Source organism: Notolabrus celidotus, unplaced genomic scaffold (genome assembly GCF_009762535.1).
Source record: "Notolabrus celidotus isolate fNotCel1 unplaced genomic scaffold, fNotCel1.pri scaffold_212_arrow_ctg1, whole genome shotgun sequence".
Taxonomy (NCBI): Eukaryota; Metazoa; Chordata; class Actinopteri; order Labriformes; family Labridae; genus Notolabrus; species Notolabrus celidotus.
The window spans coordinates 1-17,500 of NW_023260065.1; the positions used below are offsets into that span (position 1 = coordinate 1).

Consider the following 17,500-nt stretch of genomic DNA (forward strand, 5'->3'; position numbering starts at 1 on the left):
GGAAGTGTTTAAACTTGTTTGTGTACAGTAGGTTTGTTTATGGTCTTTATTTGTCCAATCAAAACCTTCCAATCCTCAGACCAGATGAAATAGGAGCCGGCACTCTGATGGACCTGAACCAGGATTATAATCTCATCTTTAGTCCAGAGTGATGCTGACGTGTTAACCTCTCTCTTCTTCTCTTGTCTTATCTTTAAGATGCAGCTCAAGGTCCCTCAGACTGTAAAGATCACAGAGGTCAAAGGTCACGGTCTTAGTCACATGTTCTGTCTTGTTTGTTCCCTTCAGTTCCTACGACTGCCGGGACGGGCAGCGAGACCACCGGGGTCGCCATCTTTGACTACGAGCCTCTGAAAGCCAAAACAGGTAAGCATGAGGTTCAGAGACACATGACCAATCAGACCTCTCCCACCTGTCAGTCAAAGAGGCCACGCCCCTTTAACCCTTCACCTGCTGTCAACAGGTGTTTATAAATTCAGCCGTACAGTCGTCATGACGACAGAAATTAGCTATAGAGACCCAAACTGTTTTTAACATGGGGACTCTATGGGGGACTGACTCACTGCAGGAGACACACTCTAGTGGACTCTGGAGGAACTGCAGTTTTTGGGGACTCAGTCTTGACTGTCAGTCTATAGTGATGATGACATCAGAGTCAGTCTGAGCTGTTATTGGTTGTCTGTGTTCAGGTATCGCCAGCAGAGCCATCAGACCCATGCTGGGCATCGTGGACCCCCTGCACACACTGAGCATGCCCGAGAGAGTCGCCGCCAACAGCGGCTTTGACGTGCTCTGGTTAGTCCATCTCTGTCCCCCTGCCTGTCTGTCTGTCTGTCTGTCTGTCTGTTCCCCTGCCTGTCTGTCTGTCTGTTCCCCTGCCTGTCTGTCTGTTCCCCTGCCTGTCTGTCTGTCTGTCCCCCTGCCTGCCTGTCTGTCTGTCTGCCTGTCTGTCTGTCTGTCTGTTCCCCTGCCTGTCTGTCCCCCTGTCCCCCTGTCTGTCTGTCTGTTCCCCTGCCTGTCTGTCTGTCCCCCTGCCTGCCTGTCTGTCTGTCTGTCCCCCTGCCTGTCTGTCTGTCTGTCTGTTCCCCTGCCTGTCTGTCTGTCTGTCTGTTCCCCTGCCTGTCTGTCACCCTGCCTGTCTGTCTGTCTGCCTGTCTGTTCCCCTGCCTGTCTGTCCCCCTGCCTGTCTGTCCCCCTGCCTGTCTGTCCCCCTGCCTGTCTGTCTGTGTGCCTGCCTGCCTGTCTGTCTGTCTGTCTGTCTGTCTGCCTGCCTGCCTGTCTGTCTGTCTGTCTGTCTGTCTGCCTGCCTGCCTGTCTGTCTGTCTGCCTGCCTGCCTGTCTGTCTGTCTGCCTGCCTGCCTGCCTGTCTGTTTGTCTGTCTGTCTGCCTGTCTGTCTGCCTGCCTGCCTGTCTGCCTGTCTGTCTGCCTGTCTGTCTGTCTGTCTGTCTGCCTGCCTGCCTGTCTGTCTGTCTGTCTGTCTGTCTGCCTGCCTGCCTGCCTGCCTGTCTGTTTGTCTGTCTGTCTGCCTGTCTGTCTGCCTGCCTGCCTGTCTGCCTGCCTGTCTGCCTGCCTGCCTGTCTGTCTGTCTGTCTGTCTGCCTGCCTGCCTGTCTGCCTGCCTGTCTGTTTGTCTGTCTGTCTGCCTGCCTGCCTGTCTGCCTGCCTGTCTGTCTGTTTGTCTGACTGTCTGCCTGTCTGTCTCGTGGTTTGGTCCACAGTGTCCCCTCCAGGTGAAGGTGTACCTGTCCAGGTTCCTGCTGAGGGACAGTCTCACAGGTAGAGAGCAGAGTCTGAGGAGTGAGGCCAGGAGAGTCCGGACTGTGACTCTGTGATATAACACTGTACATGAACAGTGTGTTCTTACACAGCCTGCTGTCTGTCTCTGTCTGAAGCAGGACACGTGGAGCAGCCCTGACCTCTGACCTCTCCCCCTCCTTAACCTCTCACCCACATGCAGCTCTGCAGTGAGGCCTCAGAGGGAACGTTAGTGAGGCGGGGACATGTGGACGCTGTGTTAATGATTTTAGGAGAGAAGGACACTTCAGGTTCAGGGTCCAAACGGAGCGAAGGAGTAAACATGTGAACCATCCTTTACTCTCTGAACGTCCCGGGGCACGAGCGGCCATGTTTCAGATCCTTTCAGTCAGGGTCACTTCATCTCTAACACACACCGTCCAAACTAACACACACACCTGAGCGACACTCACACCTCAACGACACTCACACCTGAGCGACACACACACCTCAACGACACTCACACCTGAGCGACACACACACCTCAACGACACACACACCTGAGCGACACACACACCTGAGCTCCTCTTCAAACAGGCGCACAGATAAACATTCAAAACCAGCAGGTCACACCGTGTCCAGGAAGAGATCACAACATGAGCTGTGAGGTCACACCGTGTCCAGGAAGAGATCACAACATGAGCTGTGAGGTCACACCGTGTCCAGGAAGAGACCACAACATGAGCTGTGAGGTCACACCGTGTCCAGGAAGAGATCAAAACATGAGCTGTGAGGTCACAGCGTGTCCAGGAAGAGATCAAAACATGAGCTGTGAGGTCACAGCGTGTCCAGGAAGAGATCAAAACATGAGCTGTGAGGTCACAGCGTGTCCAGGAAGAGATCAAAACATGAGCTGTGAGGTCACAGCGTGTCCAGGAAGAGATCAAAACATGAGCTGTGAGGTCACAGCGTGTCCAGGAAGAGATCACACCATGAGCTGTGAGGTCACAGCGTGTCCAGGAAGAGATCAAAACATGAGCTGTGAGGTCACAGCGTGTCCAGGAAGAGATCAAAACATGAGCTGTGAGGTCACACCGTGTCCAGGAAGAGATCAAAACATGAGCTGTGAGGTCACAGCGTGTCCAGGAAGAGATCAAAACATGAGCTGTGAGGTCACAGCGTGTCCAGGAAGAGATCACACCATGAGCTGTGAGGTCACAGCGTGTCCAGGAAGAGATCACAACATGAGCTGTGAGGTCACAGCGTGTCCAGGAAGAGATCAAAACATGAGCTGTGAGGTCACAGCGTGTCCAGGAAGAGATCAAAACATGAGCTGTGAGGTCACAGCGTGTCCAGGAAGAGATCACAACATGAGCTGTGAGGTCACAGCGTGTCCAGGAAGAGATCACAACATGAGCTGTGAGGTCACACCGTGTCCAGGAAGAGATCAAAACATGAGCTGTGAGGTCACAGCGTGTCCAGGAAGAGATCACAACATGAGCTGTGAGGTCACAGCGTGTCCAGGAAGAGATCAAAACATGAGCTGTGAGGTCACAGCGTGTCCAGGAAGAGATTGTATTTGTCGTATAAACATATATTTATATAACATGTGTTTATGTTTCATTTCCTCAGTCACGCTCTCGAGTCGTACACCGCCCTGCCCTACAACCAGAGGAGTCCCTGCCCCCCCAACCCCATCAACCGCCCCGCCTACCAGGGCAGCAACCCTATCAGTGACGTCTGGTCCCGCCACGCCCTTAACGTGGTCGCCAAGTACATGAAGCGGTGAGTTTAAATAAAGTTTTATTGTCGGACTAATCCATGTGTTTATTGATTTATTGATGGATTGTTTGTTTGTTTACAGAGCGGTGCGTGACCCCGAGGACGTGGAGGCCCGGTCCAGCATGCACCTGGCCAGCGTGTTCGCTGGGATCGGCTTTGGGAACGCCGGAGTCCACCTGTGGTGAGGAGCTGTTTACAAACACACAGAGGGTTATAGAGTCTGTTTACAAACACACAGAGGGTTATAGAGTCTGTTTACAAACACACACAGAGAGTTATAGAGTCTGTTTACAAACACACAGAGGGTTATAGAGTCTGTTTACAAACACACAGAGGGTTATAGAGTCTGTTTACAAACACACAGAGGGTTATAGAGTCTGTTTACAAACACACAGAGGGTTATAGAGTCTGTTTACAAACACACAGAGGATTATAGAGTCTGTTTACAAACACACAGAGGGTTATAGAGTCTGTTTACAAACACACAGAGGGTTATAGAGTCTGTTTACAAACACACAGAGGGTTATAGAGTCTGTTTACAAACACACAGAGAGTTATAGAGTCTGTTTACAAACACACAGAGAGTTATAGAGTCTGTTTACAAACACACAGAGGGTTATAGAGTCTGTTTACAAACACACACAGTGGGTTATAGAGTCTGTTTACAAACACACAGAGGGTTATAGAGTCTGTTTACAAACACACAGAGGGTTATAGAGTCTGTTTACAAACACACAGAGGGTTATAGAGTCTGTTTACAAACACACAGAGGGTTATAGAGTCTGTTTACAAACACACAGAGGGTTATAGAGTCTGTTTACAAACACACAGAGGGTTATAGAGTCTGTTTACAAACACACAGAGGGTTATAGAGTCTGTTTACAAACACACAGAGGGTTATAGAGTCTGTTTACAAACACACAGAGGGTTATAGAGTCTGTTTACAAACACACAGAGAGTTATAGAGTCTGTTTACAAACACACAGAGAGTTATAGAGTCTGTTTACAAACACACAGAGGGTTATAGAGTCTGTTTACAAACACACACAGTGGGTTATAGAGTCTGTTTACAAACACACAGAGGGTTATAGAGTCTGTTTACAAACACACAGAGGGTTATAGAGTCTGTTTACAAACACACAGAGGGTTATAGAGTCTGTTTACAAACACACAGAGGGTTATAGAGTCTGTTTACAAACACACAGAGAGTTATAGAGTCTGTTTACAAACACACAGAGAGTTATAGAGTCTGTTTACAAACACACAGAGGGTTATAGAGTCTGTTTACAAACACACAGAGAGTTATAGAGTCTGTTTACAAACACACAGAGGGTTATAGAGTCTGTTTACAAACACACAGAGGGTTATAGAGTCTGTTTACAAACACACAGAGGGTTATAGAGTCTGTTTACAAACACACAGAGAGTTATAGAGTCTGTTTACAAACACACAGAGGGTTATAGAGTCTGTTTACAAACACACAGAGGGTTATAGATTCTGTTTACAAACACACAGAGGGTTATAGAGTCTGTTTACAAACACACAGAGGGTTATAGAGTCTGTTTACAAACACACAGAGAGTTATAGAGTCTGTTTACAAACACACAGAGAGTTATAGAGTCTGTTTACAAACACACAGAGGGTTATAGAGTCTGTTTACAAACACACAGAGGGTTATAGATTCTGTTTACAAACACACAGAGGGTTATAGAGTCTGTTTACAAACACACAGAGGGTTATAGAGTCTGTTTACAAACACACACAGAGTTATAGAGTCTGTTTACAAACACACACAGAGGGTTATAGAGTCTGTTTACAAACACACAGAGGGTTATAGAGTCTGTTTACAAACACACACAGAGTTATAGAGTCTGTTTACAAACACACAGAGGGTTATAGAGTCTGTGGTTATAGATGTTAAAATAAACTCTCTCTCTCTCTGCAGTCATGGGATGTCGTATCCGATCGCTGGGAACGTGAAGACTCACTCGGCTAAGGGTTACAGCGTGGATCACGCCCTGGTGGTGAGTGAGGAGAGTGTTTTTATAAACCTTTATGCTCAGAGAGTTCAGAGGACTACAGGGTGTTCAGTCTCGCTACATTCAGGGATGGAAAGGTGTAAGGATCCGGTCTGGATCAGGTTCAGAGTTAGAGTTTTTCTGTAAGTAAGGGTCCTCTGAAGTACTGAAAAACAAACCTGTGTGTGTGTGTGTGTGTGTGTGTGTGTGTGTGTGTGTCCCCGTCCTCAGCCTCATGGTCTCTCGGTGGTCCTCACGTCTCCAGCTGTCTTCAACTTCACTGCCCCAATGTGCCCTGAACGCCACCTGGAGGCCGCAGAGATCATGGGTATGAGTGAGCATATCACAATCTGTCACCACGACAACAACAACAACCACAACGACAACAACACAGTCACATGATCAGCAGCACAATACATCACAGAAACAACAACAGGGACACTAACAGACCCTCTGTGATGCGTTCAGGGACACTAACAGACCCTCTGTGATGTGTTCAGGGACACTAACAGACCCTCTGTGATGCGTTCAGGGACACTAACAGACCCTCTGTGATGTGTTCAGGGACACTAACAGACCCTCTGTGATGTGTTCAGGGACACTAACAGACCCTCTGTGATGTGTTCAGGTGCAGATATCCGTCAGGTGAAGCGGGAGGATGCGGGAGCGGTCCTGGCCGACACTCTGCGTCACTTCCTGTATGACCTGAAGGTGGAGGACGGTCTGGGAGCTGTGGGGTACAGTAAAGATGACATCCCGGCGCTGGTCAAAGGAACCATTCCTCAGGTGAGTTCTTACCTGACGTCATGACGACGGTCTCTCTGTGATCCTCAGGGTGAAACATTTAACACGGAGAGGTCAGAGGTCAGAGGTCATAAGAACATATTAAGGACGACCTTCAGATCCTCCACCAAGTTTATCAAATCATGAACACGGGTCATTCAGGGGAGTGAAGGGTTTTCACCTTGGTGTGTGTGTGTGTGTGTGTGTGTGTGTGTTTCCAGGAGCGAGTGACTAAACTGTCCCCCAGAGAGCACACTGAGGAGGACCTGAGCCACCTGTTTGAAGCCTCCATGAAGCTCTACTGAACACGCTGAGCCCGTGTCCTTGAACTGATCTCAGGTCTGCTCTGTGTGGAGCTGCAGTTCCTCTAACAGCCACTAGATGGAGCTGTTTCTCCCGCTGCTCTTTCCTGGAGCTGCTCACCTCAGTGCCGTGTGTTTCTAACCATGAATGTAACGTGTGAACCTTTGTACCGCTCGCAGCATTAAAGCCGGCTGAAAGCTTCAACGCCTGCTCTTGGTTTTATTCAAACACTGAAGGGTCCACCAGCCCGGTCTGAGAGGGGCTAGAGGAAGACCTGTAGACCGGTCTGAGGCCTGAGCTCCTCATGGCTGGTAATAGAAAGAAGGTGTGCTAATCAGATGTTCTAGTGCTCATGAAGAACCCGAACCAGCTGCAGTCTTCATTCTGAACCTGAACAACATAGTCCAGAATCAGGCTTCTGTGGTGTGTGTGTGTGTGTGTGTGTGTGTGTGTGTGTGTGTGTGTGTGTGTGTGTTTATATATTCGTGTGTGTTTCTGAGAACAGCTCGTCTCTGGTTTAAATCCAGTTTAATCTGATCCAGGATCAGTCGTTATATAAAGCTGATCTGACCGTGTTTAACGGGTTTAACCCTGAGATCAGCAAACGAGCTAAGAACAGAGTGACCCTGAACGCACCACAGAGCACAGTCACACACACCTGAGCTCACCTGTGTTACACATGACTCATGGAACCTGAGCTCACCTGTGTTACACATGACTCATGGAACCTGAGCTCACCTGTCCGGACTCACCTGAGATCAGAGACCTGAACCCCCTGAGCTCGGAGACCTGAACCCCCTGAGCTCAGAGACCTGAACCCCCTGAGTTCAGAGACCTGAACCCCTTAAGCTCAGAGACCTGAACCCCCTGAGCTCAGAGACCTGAACCCCCTGAAGGAAGGAGGAGAGGAGTCAGTGGAGCTCTGTGTTCCATGTGGACGACACTCCTCCGTCTCCTCTCATTGTAAGAAGTGAGGTCAAAATACCTGGCTGAGTCACGGGTGCCCACACGTTGCCTTGGTAACAGAGATCAGCTGGTGGAGCCTGAGGTTCAGTGACTCCTGCGTTGGTGTTTGTTACGTTTCCTCTCAGTGTTCCTCCTCTCCTCTGATGATCCGGAGCACACGACGCTGCAGGAACCTCATTGGACAACACAGCTGTCCATCATGAAGCCACGCCCCCTCTTTTTATATCATCACTAATAATTCAAAGTAAACAGAAACATGAACACAGAGACATGATCAGCATGATGAGAACTATAACCACTGAAACATGTTTACAAACATTTTACACTTTGACCCATGTCCCATCTGTTAACATGGAGGAGGCGGGGCTTATGACCCATCTGTTAACATGGAGGAGGCGGGGCTTATGACCCATGTCCCATCTGTTAACATGGAGGAGGCGGGGCTCATGAGCTATACTGCAGACAGCCAGCAGGGGGAGCTCTGCATGTTGTTGTTTATAGATAAACGTGTAAACACACCCTGACCCTCTGAACATGGTCATAAACATCAGAGAGACCAAACCTCAGAGCAGAGGCAGAGAGGACACCTGACATCCTCCGTGAGTGTGTGTGTGTGTTACAGACACACACACACTCACACACACTGCAGGATTAGTGACGGAGTGTATTTAAGCTCAGACTGTGTGTGAGACAGAGAGTGTGTGTGAGACAGAGAGTGTGTGTGACACAGAGAGTGTGTGTGAGACAGAGAGCAGCATGCAGCAGATCTACAAACAGACCGATGAACAGTTTGAGGTTTATACCACCGTCTTCTCCCCACAAGGTAACACACACACACACACACACACACACACACACACACACACACACACACTGTGATCAATAACCTGTGTTGGTCCTGAGGGTCAGCTCCTGATGCTCGGTGTGTTTGTGTCTCAGTGACCAGGACCAGGACCAGGACCAGACATGTGGAGGCCGAGAAGGTAAAGAGACTTCCTTCACTTTGGACCTCCTTACTAACCTGAACCTGAACCTGAACCTGAACCTGAACCTGAACCTGAGCCTGAACCTGAACCTGAATCTGAGCCTGAACCTGAATCTGCGTGTTTGATGGGATCGTTACTGAGCCAGAATCAAACTTTAACTTCAGCAAAGAAACAACAAAACAACACAACAACACAACAACACAATAACACAACAACACAATAACACAATAACACAACAACACAACAACACAACAACACAACAACACAATAACACAACAACACAATAACACAATAACACAACAACACAATAACACAACTACACAGCAACACAACTACACAGCAACACAACTACACAGCAACACAACTACACAGCAACACAACTACACAGCAACACAACTACACAACTACACAGCAACACAACTACAACAACACAACAACACAATAACACAACAACACAATAACACAACTACACAGCAACACAACTACACAACTACACAGCAACACAACTACACAGCAACACAACTACACAGCAACACAACTACACAACTACACAGCAACACAACTACACAGCAACACAACTACAACAACACAAAAACACAACAACACACGCTGCACAACGTAAACAAACAACTAGCGAGGGAGCACAAACAGAGCAACAGGCTGAGCGTCACAGAGTAGACCTGAAGACTCAGATGTTATAATGTTACAATGTTACATTTTACAATGTTATAATGTTATAATGTCATTTATCAGACGCTTTTATCCAAAGCGACGTACATACGAGAACAAGAACAACACAAGCAAAGATCTAGACAAGAGGAAACAAGATCAGTGAGAGGAACAAAGAGCTTCAAGTCAGTTTGGGTTCAGATACTGCCAAGCAGTGTAAAGGCAATGCACAAAAATAAGTAAGGACGTTTTTTCCTTACAGATCCATGTTTTGTTTGCTGTGTCTCGTTGTTGTTGTTGTTTCTCCTTGTTGTGTCTCGTTGTCGCTGTGTCTCCTTGTTGTTGTTGTTGTGTCTCCTTGTTGCTGTGTCTCCTTGTTGTTGTTGCTGTGTCTCCTTGTTGTTGTTGTGTCTCCTTGTTGCTGTGTCTCGTTGTTGTTGCTGTGTCTCCTTGTTGTTGTTGTTGTGTCTCCTTGTTGCTGTGCCTCAATGTTGTTGTTGCTGTGTCTCCTTGTTGTTGTTGTTGTGTCTCTTTGTTGCTGTGCCTCATTGTTGTTGTTGCTGTGTCTCCTTGTTGTTGTGTCTCGTTGTTGCTGTCTCCTTGTTGCTGTGTCTCGTTGTTGTTGTGTCTCGTTGTTGCTGTCTCCTTGTTGCTGTGTCTCGTTGTTGCTGTGTCTCGTTGTTGCTGTGTCTCGTTGTTGTGTCTCGTTGTTGCTGTCTCCTTGTTGCTGTGTCTCCTAGTTGCTGTGTCTCGTTGTTGCTGTGTCTCCTTGTTGTTGTGTCTCCTTGTTGTGTCTCGTTGTTGCTGTCTCGTTGTTGCTGTGTCTCGTTGTTGCTGTGTCTCGTTGTTGCTGTGTCTCCTTGTTGTTGTGTCTCCTTGCTGTGTCTCGTTGTTGCTGTCTTCTTGTTGCTGTGTCTCGTTGTTGTGTCTCGTTGTTGCTGTGTCTCCTTGTTGTTGTGTCTCCTTGTTGTGTCTCGTTGTTGCTGTGTCTCCTTGTTGTTGTGTCTCCTTGTTGTGTCTCGTTGCTGTCTCCTTGTTGCTGTGTCTCGTTGTTGCTGTGTGTCTTTGTTACATTGAATAGGTCCTCTCTGATTGGTCGATACAGAATAAGTGGGCGTGTCTAACAGGTCTTCTTGAAGGGAAAATGAAATGAACAGATGTTTGAGTGGAGTTTGTTCAGACCTGGTTCCGTTCCTGTCCCACAGTTTGAGGTCTTTAGTCCCTTCTCTTCAGACTCATACAGATGTCCCACAGACGGGATGGTCTCAGAGCTCAGCGGGGACAGGTTCAGGGGGACGCTGCTCGGTCTGACTTCAGAGAGATTTAAGGGGCCTTAATCTGAGTCGTTGTGTGTCCAGATGCTAGACTCTGATCTGCATTGATGGAAGAGAGGGAGCGGGACATCACAGATACAGACCGTACCCTGAGTCTGGACTATAGTCTGAGAAGGGTCCTGGTCTCTGTCTGTAGTCTGAGAAGGGTTCTGGTCTCTGTCTGTAGTCTGAGAAGGGTTCTGGTCTCTGTCTGTAGTCTGAGAAGGGTTCTGGTCTCTGTCTGTAGTCTGAGAAGGGTTCTGGTCTCTGTCTGTAGTCTGAGAAGGGTTCTGGCCTCTTTCTGTAGTCTGAGAAGGGTCCTGGTCTCTGACTGTAGTCTGAGAAGGGTCCTGGTCTCTGTCTGTAGTCTGAGAAGGGTTCTGGTCTCTGTCTCCACCAATCAGGTGTCAGCAAGAAGAACAGTCTGTATGGAGAGCAACAGCAGGTGTTCTAGAATTCTGACATCATGTCTTTGATGATGTCATAATTCTGTCTTTGATGATGTCATAATTCTGTCTTTGATGTCATAATTCTGTCTTTGATGATGTCAGAGTTCGTCTTTGATGATGTCAGAGTTCTGTCTTTGATGATGTCATAATTCTGTCTTTGATGATGTCAGAGTTCTGTCTTTGATGATGTCAGAGTTCTGTCTTTGATGATGTCAGAGTTCTGTCTTTGATGATGTCAGAGTTCAGCAGGAGCACAGAGTTAGCATCTGTTCCCTGAGGCGTCGATCACAAACCACCTGGGATGATAAAAGGTCAGAGGTCATTGAGAATAAGTAACCGTGGTGAACCTTCAGAGAACACACTGAAGAGGATCATCCTGACGGGGAGGACCACACACTGTCCGTAAAACCCTGAACAGGGTCTGACCTCAGACCAGCTCCATGTGACGGGTTCACAGAGTCTGATCATACAGCTCTGGCTTTCACACACCTACGTTTCTCTGAGCCTACACACACACACACACACACACACACACACACGTTCTCTGTACAACGAGTGGGGGGCAGTATCATCTGGCATCCAACCTGTCCTCTTAATGAAGCGTCCACTCCATCTGTGTTCCCTCTAAGCTGTGTAGTGTGTATGTGTGTGTGTGTGTGTGTGTGTGTGTAAACGTGTCCAAATGTGTCTGAATGCGTGTGTGGGTTTGTGTGTTAATGCGAGTTACATCAGTGTGACCTCTGACCCCCGTGTATTTACAGACTGCTAATCTGAACAGTGGCTATTTAAAGCAGATTAAAGCTGGCACACTGATGTATGACACACACACACACATACACCAAACACACACACCAAACATACACACACACACACACACACACACAGGTGTGCAGGTTGGTTGAGTTTCAGTTTCATAACAAACAAAAGTATTTTTATCCTGATTAAAAAAAACTCTGATCATGAGACTCGTCAAATAAAAACTTAATATTTATTCTTAGTATCTTATATTTTATATTCATTATAAGTTATATTTTATATTTATTATAAGTTATATTTTATATTCATTATAAGTTATATTTTATATTTATTATAAGTTATATTTTATATTTGTTATATTAAAGAATTATTATATTTAATATTTAATATATTTGGTATATTAAATATATTTGATGAGCTTCAATGAGATTTTTCAAAGTTCTCGTTGACCCCCTTTGAAAGTCCGACACCTCGATGACTTCAGATCTCTGATGGTTTGAACTGAACGTGGTCTTAAAGAGTCTGCTGATGGTTCAGGACTAATGGATCCGGGTCCGGCTGAGGTCTGACCCTGCAGTGTTTGGGATCATGTCAGGGGTTCAGAGTGAAGTCCTGAGGGTTCAGGGTGTTGGGGGTCTTGGTTCAGAATAAGAGCAGCTGTGTCCTGTGATTGGCAGGTGGTGGTGGCTGTGCTTCAGTACCGGTCCCGCTGGCCGAAGGAGCTGGACCTGAACCAGGGAGACCTGATCCAGGTTCTGTTTAAGGAGGACGAGACCTGGTGGTTTGGACGGCTTACAGACGGACGTGAGGGATATTTCCCTGCAGGCTGTGTGGAGCCACTGCAGGTACCCACACACCTCACAACCAGGTCTTAGACCTCCCGAAACAGACTCGGACAGACTCTGACGGACTCTGAAAGACTCTGACGGACTCTGACGGACTCTGACGGACTCTGACGGACTCTGAAAGACTCTGACGGACTCTGACGGACTCTGACGGACTCTGACGGACTCTGAAAGACTCTGACGGACTCTGACGGACTCTGACGGACTCTGACGATCATAAAACATATCTCACTCTGCTGCAGCTCGATGTTTGAGCAAGAGGTCAGGGAAGGATTCAGGTCTTAGGTTGGTCCAGGATCAGGATTGGTCTCTGAATGTTCCGTGTTATAAGTGTTGTCCTCTGATTGGCTGGCAGCCAGCTGTGATGTAACAGTCTTTGTACTGCAGGGCGGAGCTTCATCCACAGCCACGCCCACTCTTCTGAGGAGGGTGTCGATGCCGGCCGATGGACCAACAGCAGCCGCCCCCTGTGGCTGCACCAGGTAACTGCAGCCACGTCACCAGCCCGGCCTCTGAGAGCCCGGCCTCTGAGAGCCCGGCCTCTGAGAGCCCGGCCTCTGAGAGCCCGGCCTCTGAGAGCCCGGCCTCTGAGAGCCCGGCCTCTGAGAGCCCGGCCTCTGAGAGCAGGGTCAGATCATTAAACCTGAAGAGCAGACCGCTCTAAGATCTGTTCAGTCCCGGGTTCAGAGTCTTCCATGTTAGAGTTTCTGTGGTTCTGGAGACTCTGGACCTGGATCTCTGTAGTCCTGTTGGTGAAGTATGTGGGCCGTCTCCTCCCTGCAGTGGTCGCAGTACTCCGAGGCTGCTGAGGAAAAACAGCATCCGGCAGGACGGGCTCTCTGGTCCAGCAGCTCCTCCTCACAGCTCCCCGAGCCTCTTCCACCGGGTCCTCGCCAAGTCCAGGAGGAAGAGCTGCCCCCACCTCCCCCAACCCCACCCAAACACGGGCTCTTTCAACACCGCGTTCCAGCCGGACTAGACCTGCAACAAGTCCTGCCTCTCAGACACAAGGGATCTAGTTTTAATGGTTTTCAGTTTTTGAATTTGGACCTCAAAGAGAAAGACTCAGCATGAGCCGGGACACCTGGTCTGCACCGTCGGTCCAGACTGCTGAGGCCAGGTTTGAGTCCTTCTGGTCTCATCCCAGGGGAGTCAGTCAAACCAAGGTGCTGAGGCTGAATCGAGTCCCCCAGGTCAGGTCCACTGAGGTCCTGTATGAGTCACTGAGGTCCCGGTCCAGAGCTGGGTTCAAGCTCGAGTCATGTTAAATGTAGCGGTTCATGAGGACCAAACCGAGTCATCAAGGTCCAGTCTCAGGTGTACTCTGAGTTCCTGATGTGGCAGAGTAGAGTCTCAGGTACCGGTCAGGATTCAGTTCTCGTCACTGAGACCAGTCTCACAAGTCGTCTCCGGATCATCTAAACATTATGTCCAAGTCACATTCAGGTCCCTGAAGTCCTCACAAAGAATCTGGGGTCAGTTTAAGTCACAAAGACTGAGGTCTAGTCCCAAGTTTAAACCAGAATCTGATGTCAGGGTTGGAGTGGTCCAGGACCAGTCAGGGTGGCTCTTTTGTGACTCCCTTAGATCTGGTCCAGTGACGGGGAAGCAGAGTCCTAAAGAGGGTCTGGTGCCTCTGAAGTTTAAAGGGACGCTCGAGATGGAAGGAGTCCTTGAGGGACCGAGTCATGTTTCAGGTGTCAGGTCCCTGAGGTCCAGATCGACTCTTTGAGGCCATGTTACCAGAGTCAAGTCCCAGTCAACGTGGTCATGTCCAAGTCTCAGAGTCTTGTTCAGACTGCCAATATGTAACCAGGTTTAGCTTTGACCACGTCCTTTAATTACAGCCAGAGGGCGACTTCTTAGTCCTGTCCAGGTCCCCAGGTCTTGCTGTTCCTCTATCGGGTCTACGAGAAGTTCAGAAGAATGAGACAGAGTCACCCGTCAGTGTTTCTGTGGCCGATTCAGGGTCACAAGTCCAGGGCACCCGGAGCCAGTCAGGTTAGGTTCCTGTCCTGTATGGTTATTTGAGTCTTTAAGGTCCTTTAGCGTCGCTGAGACCAAGTCCAGGTCCCTGAGGTCAGGTTGGAGTCCCTGAGATCAAGTCTTCTCCCCCCAAAGACAAGTCCATTCTGATTTCCTGAGGTCATGAGATAAAGTCCAAGTCCTTTAGGTCAAGACTCAGCCCCAGAGGTCAAGTCCAAGTCCTTCAGGTTTTGTCTGAGCTCCTGTGTTTGTAGTGATCTGAGCTTGGAGTCCTTTTGTCCGATCACAGAGGGGTCCTCCGTGTCAGGGAGGCAGCAGGAGGAAGAAAGCTGAAATGTCTGATTGTCCCTGAAGGTCACGTAAAGATCTGAAACTTTGTGTAAATAAAAACCTCTTCATGTTTCTGTCTGGAGTTTATTACACATCACATCTGAAGACAGGAAGTCAAGAAGGAGCTAAAGTCCACGCTTCAGACGCTTCAAACATTTCAACATTTTCTGGTTTCAAAGTTTCATAAAAACATTTCAATAAATAAAACTCATCCTGCTGAGAGACAACATCCACTCCACTCAAACCGAAACACAACCTGAAGCTGACTCCCTTAATGAGGCTCAGCTTCAACAAGGATCCAAAGTGCTGAAGGTAAAGTGTCAATAAAACAAGACCTCTCCAGATCCAGAGACCGAGCTGCCAAACATCCAAAATACTTCCTCAATGAACACACACAGTTTTTACAGTTTGATTTTAAATCTCAAGTGTTCTTTAAATCTTTAAATCTTTAAAATCTTCAAATCTTTCAAATCTTTAAATCTTTAAATCTTTAAAATCTTTAAATCTTTAAAATCTTTAAAATCTTCAAATCTTTAAAATCTTTAAATCTTTAAAATCTTTAAATCTTTAAAATCTTTAAATCTTAAAATCTTAAAATCTTTCAAATCTTCAAATCTTTCAAATCTTCAAATCTTTAAATCTTTAAAATCTTCAAATCTTCAAATCTTTAAAATCTTTCAAATCTTCAAATCTTTCAAATCTTCAAATCTTTAAATCTTAAAACCTTTAAAATCTTAAAACCTTTAAAATCTTAAAATCTTTAAAATCTTAAAATCTATAAAATCTTTAAATCTTAAAACCTTTAAAATCTTAAAACCTTTAAAATCTTAAAATCTTTAAAATCTTAAAACCTTTAAATCTTTAAAATCTTTAAATCTTAAAATCTTAAAACCTTTAAAATCTTAAAATCTTAAAATCTTTAAATCTTAAAACCTTTAAAATCTTTAAATCTTAAAATCTTTAAAATCTTTAAATCTTTAAATCTTAAAACCTTTAAAATCTTAAAACCTTTAAAATCTTTAAATCTTAGTAGTCCTGATAAACGAGCGGCGTGCAGATCTTCGCCACGTCAGGATCAGGAGGAGGATCCACCTGATGAAGAGCAGACAGAAAAACAATCACCTGAGGCTCAACAATGACAGGTGACTGTGACTGTGTGTGTGTGTGTGTGTCAGTGAGTGTGTGTGTGTGTGTGTGTGTGTGTGTCAGTGAGTGTGAGTGTTTGTGTGTGTGTGTGTGTAACATGAAGAAGACGGCCTGTAGCTCATGATGATTATGGTGTTCAGAGTCAGACCTTGGTTTCTGTGTCTCACCTGTGATTGGATCAAAGACATGAAACAGGCGATCAGCAGGGGGACCGAGGAGGACCAGCAGACCCAAGTAGACCCACCTGAGCCCGAGGATCAGGGCTCCACGTAGTGCCAGGCCTGCTCAGTCAGACTCTTCTGATCGTCTGTTCTCCCAAACATCACCTCCTGCAGCTCCCTGCTCAGCTGCACACACACACACACACACACACACACACACACACACACACACACACCCCAGCGGTGAGTGAAACAAACCCTCTGATGTCAGAGTGTGATGAAGGGTCCTGGTCTCAGAGGGTCCTCACCTCAAAGGGAGTCGGTCTGTCTGCAGGACTCTCAGGGGAGCCACCCACTGCCTGCTGACACCACCACACCTCCATCTGACCCTCCAACCAGAGGCAGCCCAACTCCTCACAGACCGGTACAGAGCTGGACTCTCCCTGGACCAGCTGGACCAAGCTGGACTCTCCCTGGACCTGCTGAATCAAGCTGGACTCTCCCTGGACCTGCTGAACCAAGCTGGACTCTCCCTGGACCTGCTGAATCAAGCTGGACTCTCCCTGGACCTGCTGAACCAAGATGGACTCTCCCTGGACCTGGTGCTGGTTGGGGTTAGATTCTCTCTGAATCTCTTGGAGACAGCTGGACTCCCCCTGAATCAGGGACATGGAGATGGACTCCTTCTGGACCTGCTTGATGGGGATCAGCAGACTCTCTCCCTGCACCTGGGAGACAGAAACAGGTCTGGATGAATCAGGTCTCTGTCATGAGTTCTTCTTGTTCCCTCCATGGTATTTGTGTTCTTTAGTTCCTGTTTTAGTTTGTAGTTCTGTTTCCTGTTTTAGTTTGTAGTTCTGTTTCCTGTTTTAGTTTGTAGTTCTGTTTCCTGTTTTATTTTGTAGTTCTGCTCCCTGTGTGTCTGGTTTACATTTTACTTCCTGTGTTTGTCTGTTTTCCCTCCATTTTTGATTGACTGTAGTTCAGGTGTGTGTGTGTATGTGTGTGTTTGTGTGTGTAGTTCATATGTGTGCGTGCGTGTGTGTGTGTGTGTGTGTGTGTGTCTGACCTCAGAGCTGCTGCTGGACTGCTGACTGTCGGAGTCGACCCCCGGATCCTTCACAGTCCTCATGGTGCTGCCTGCTGACCCCTGAAGCCCACAGAGTTCAGGTATCAGAGGGATCTGGTCTGCAGGGTTTTAGTCTTTACCTGAACCTTCTCCACCCTCACCCCCTGACTCAGACTCATGAGACCAGGTGATGCAGATGACCTA

General features: G+C 47.5%; 3 protein-coding genes across 6 annotated transcripts in view; 2 read left to right on the forward strand and 1 right to left on the reverse strand.

Moving 5' to 3' along the window:
* Positions 1 to 257: 257 nt before the first annotated feature.
* On the forward strand, positions 258 to 6,824 carry LOC117809044 (hydroxyacid-oxoacid transhydrogenase, mitochondrial-like; the record flags this gene model as incomplete). The annotated part of the gene is made up of 8 exons (XM_034678725.1): positions 258 to 366; positions 690 to 795; positions 3,367 to 3,519; positions 3,599 to 3,697; positions 5,462 to 5,540; positions 5,766 to 5,862; positions 6,163 to 6,320; positions 6,539 to 6,824. Coding segments are annotated over 8 exons (885 nt in total), but the record flags the coding sequence as incomplete, so codon positions are not given.
* Positions 5,369 to 17,500, reverse strand: part of LOC117809041 (transcriptional activator Myb-like) — an 18,503-nt gene continuing 6,371 nt past the window's right edge. For 2 of the 4 annotated variants that reach the window (XM_034678718.1, XM_034678719.1), the window contains exons 13-18: positions 17,297 to 17,377; positions 16,536 to 16,955; positions 16,234 to 16,413; positions 15,929 to 16,012; positions 7,606 to 7,817; positions 5,376 to 5,840 (exon numbers count right to left, since the gene is read on the reverse strand). In XM_034678718.1, coding sequence (XP_034534609.1) covers positions 16,324 to 16,413; positions 16,536 to 16,955; positions 17,297 to 17,377 — 591 coding nt within the window. In that variant the 3' untranslated portion in view covers positions 5,376 to 5,840; positions 7,606 to 7,817; positions 15,929 to 16,012; positions 16,234 to 16,323. Of the gene's footprint in view, positions 5,841 to 7,605; positions 7,818 to 15,928; positions 16,013 to 16,233; positions 16,414 to 16,535; positions 16,956 to 17,296; positions 17,378 to 17,500 lie in introns of all 4 variants that reach the window. The other 2 variants (XM_034678717.1, XM_034678720.1) reach the window with 2 other exon arrangements.
* Positions 8,335 to 13,583, forward strand: LOC117809039 (jouberin-like). Its single transcript, XM_034678715.1, has 5 exons — positions 8,335 to 8,409; positions 8,526 to 8,569; positions 12,437 to 12,587; positions 12,960 to 13,086; positions 13,388 to 13,583. The coding sequence occupies exons 1-5, from the start codon at positions 8,343 to 8,345 to the stop codon at positions 13,581 to 13,583; spliced, it is 585 nt and encodes a 194-aa protein (XP_034534606.1). The 5' UTR covers positions 8,335 to 8,342.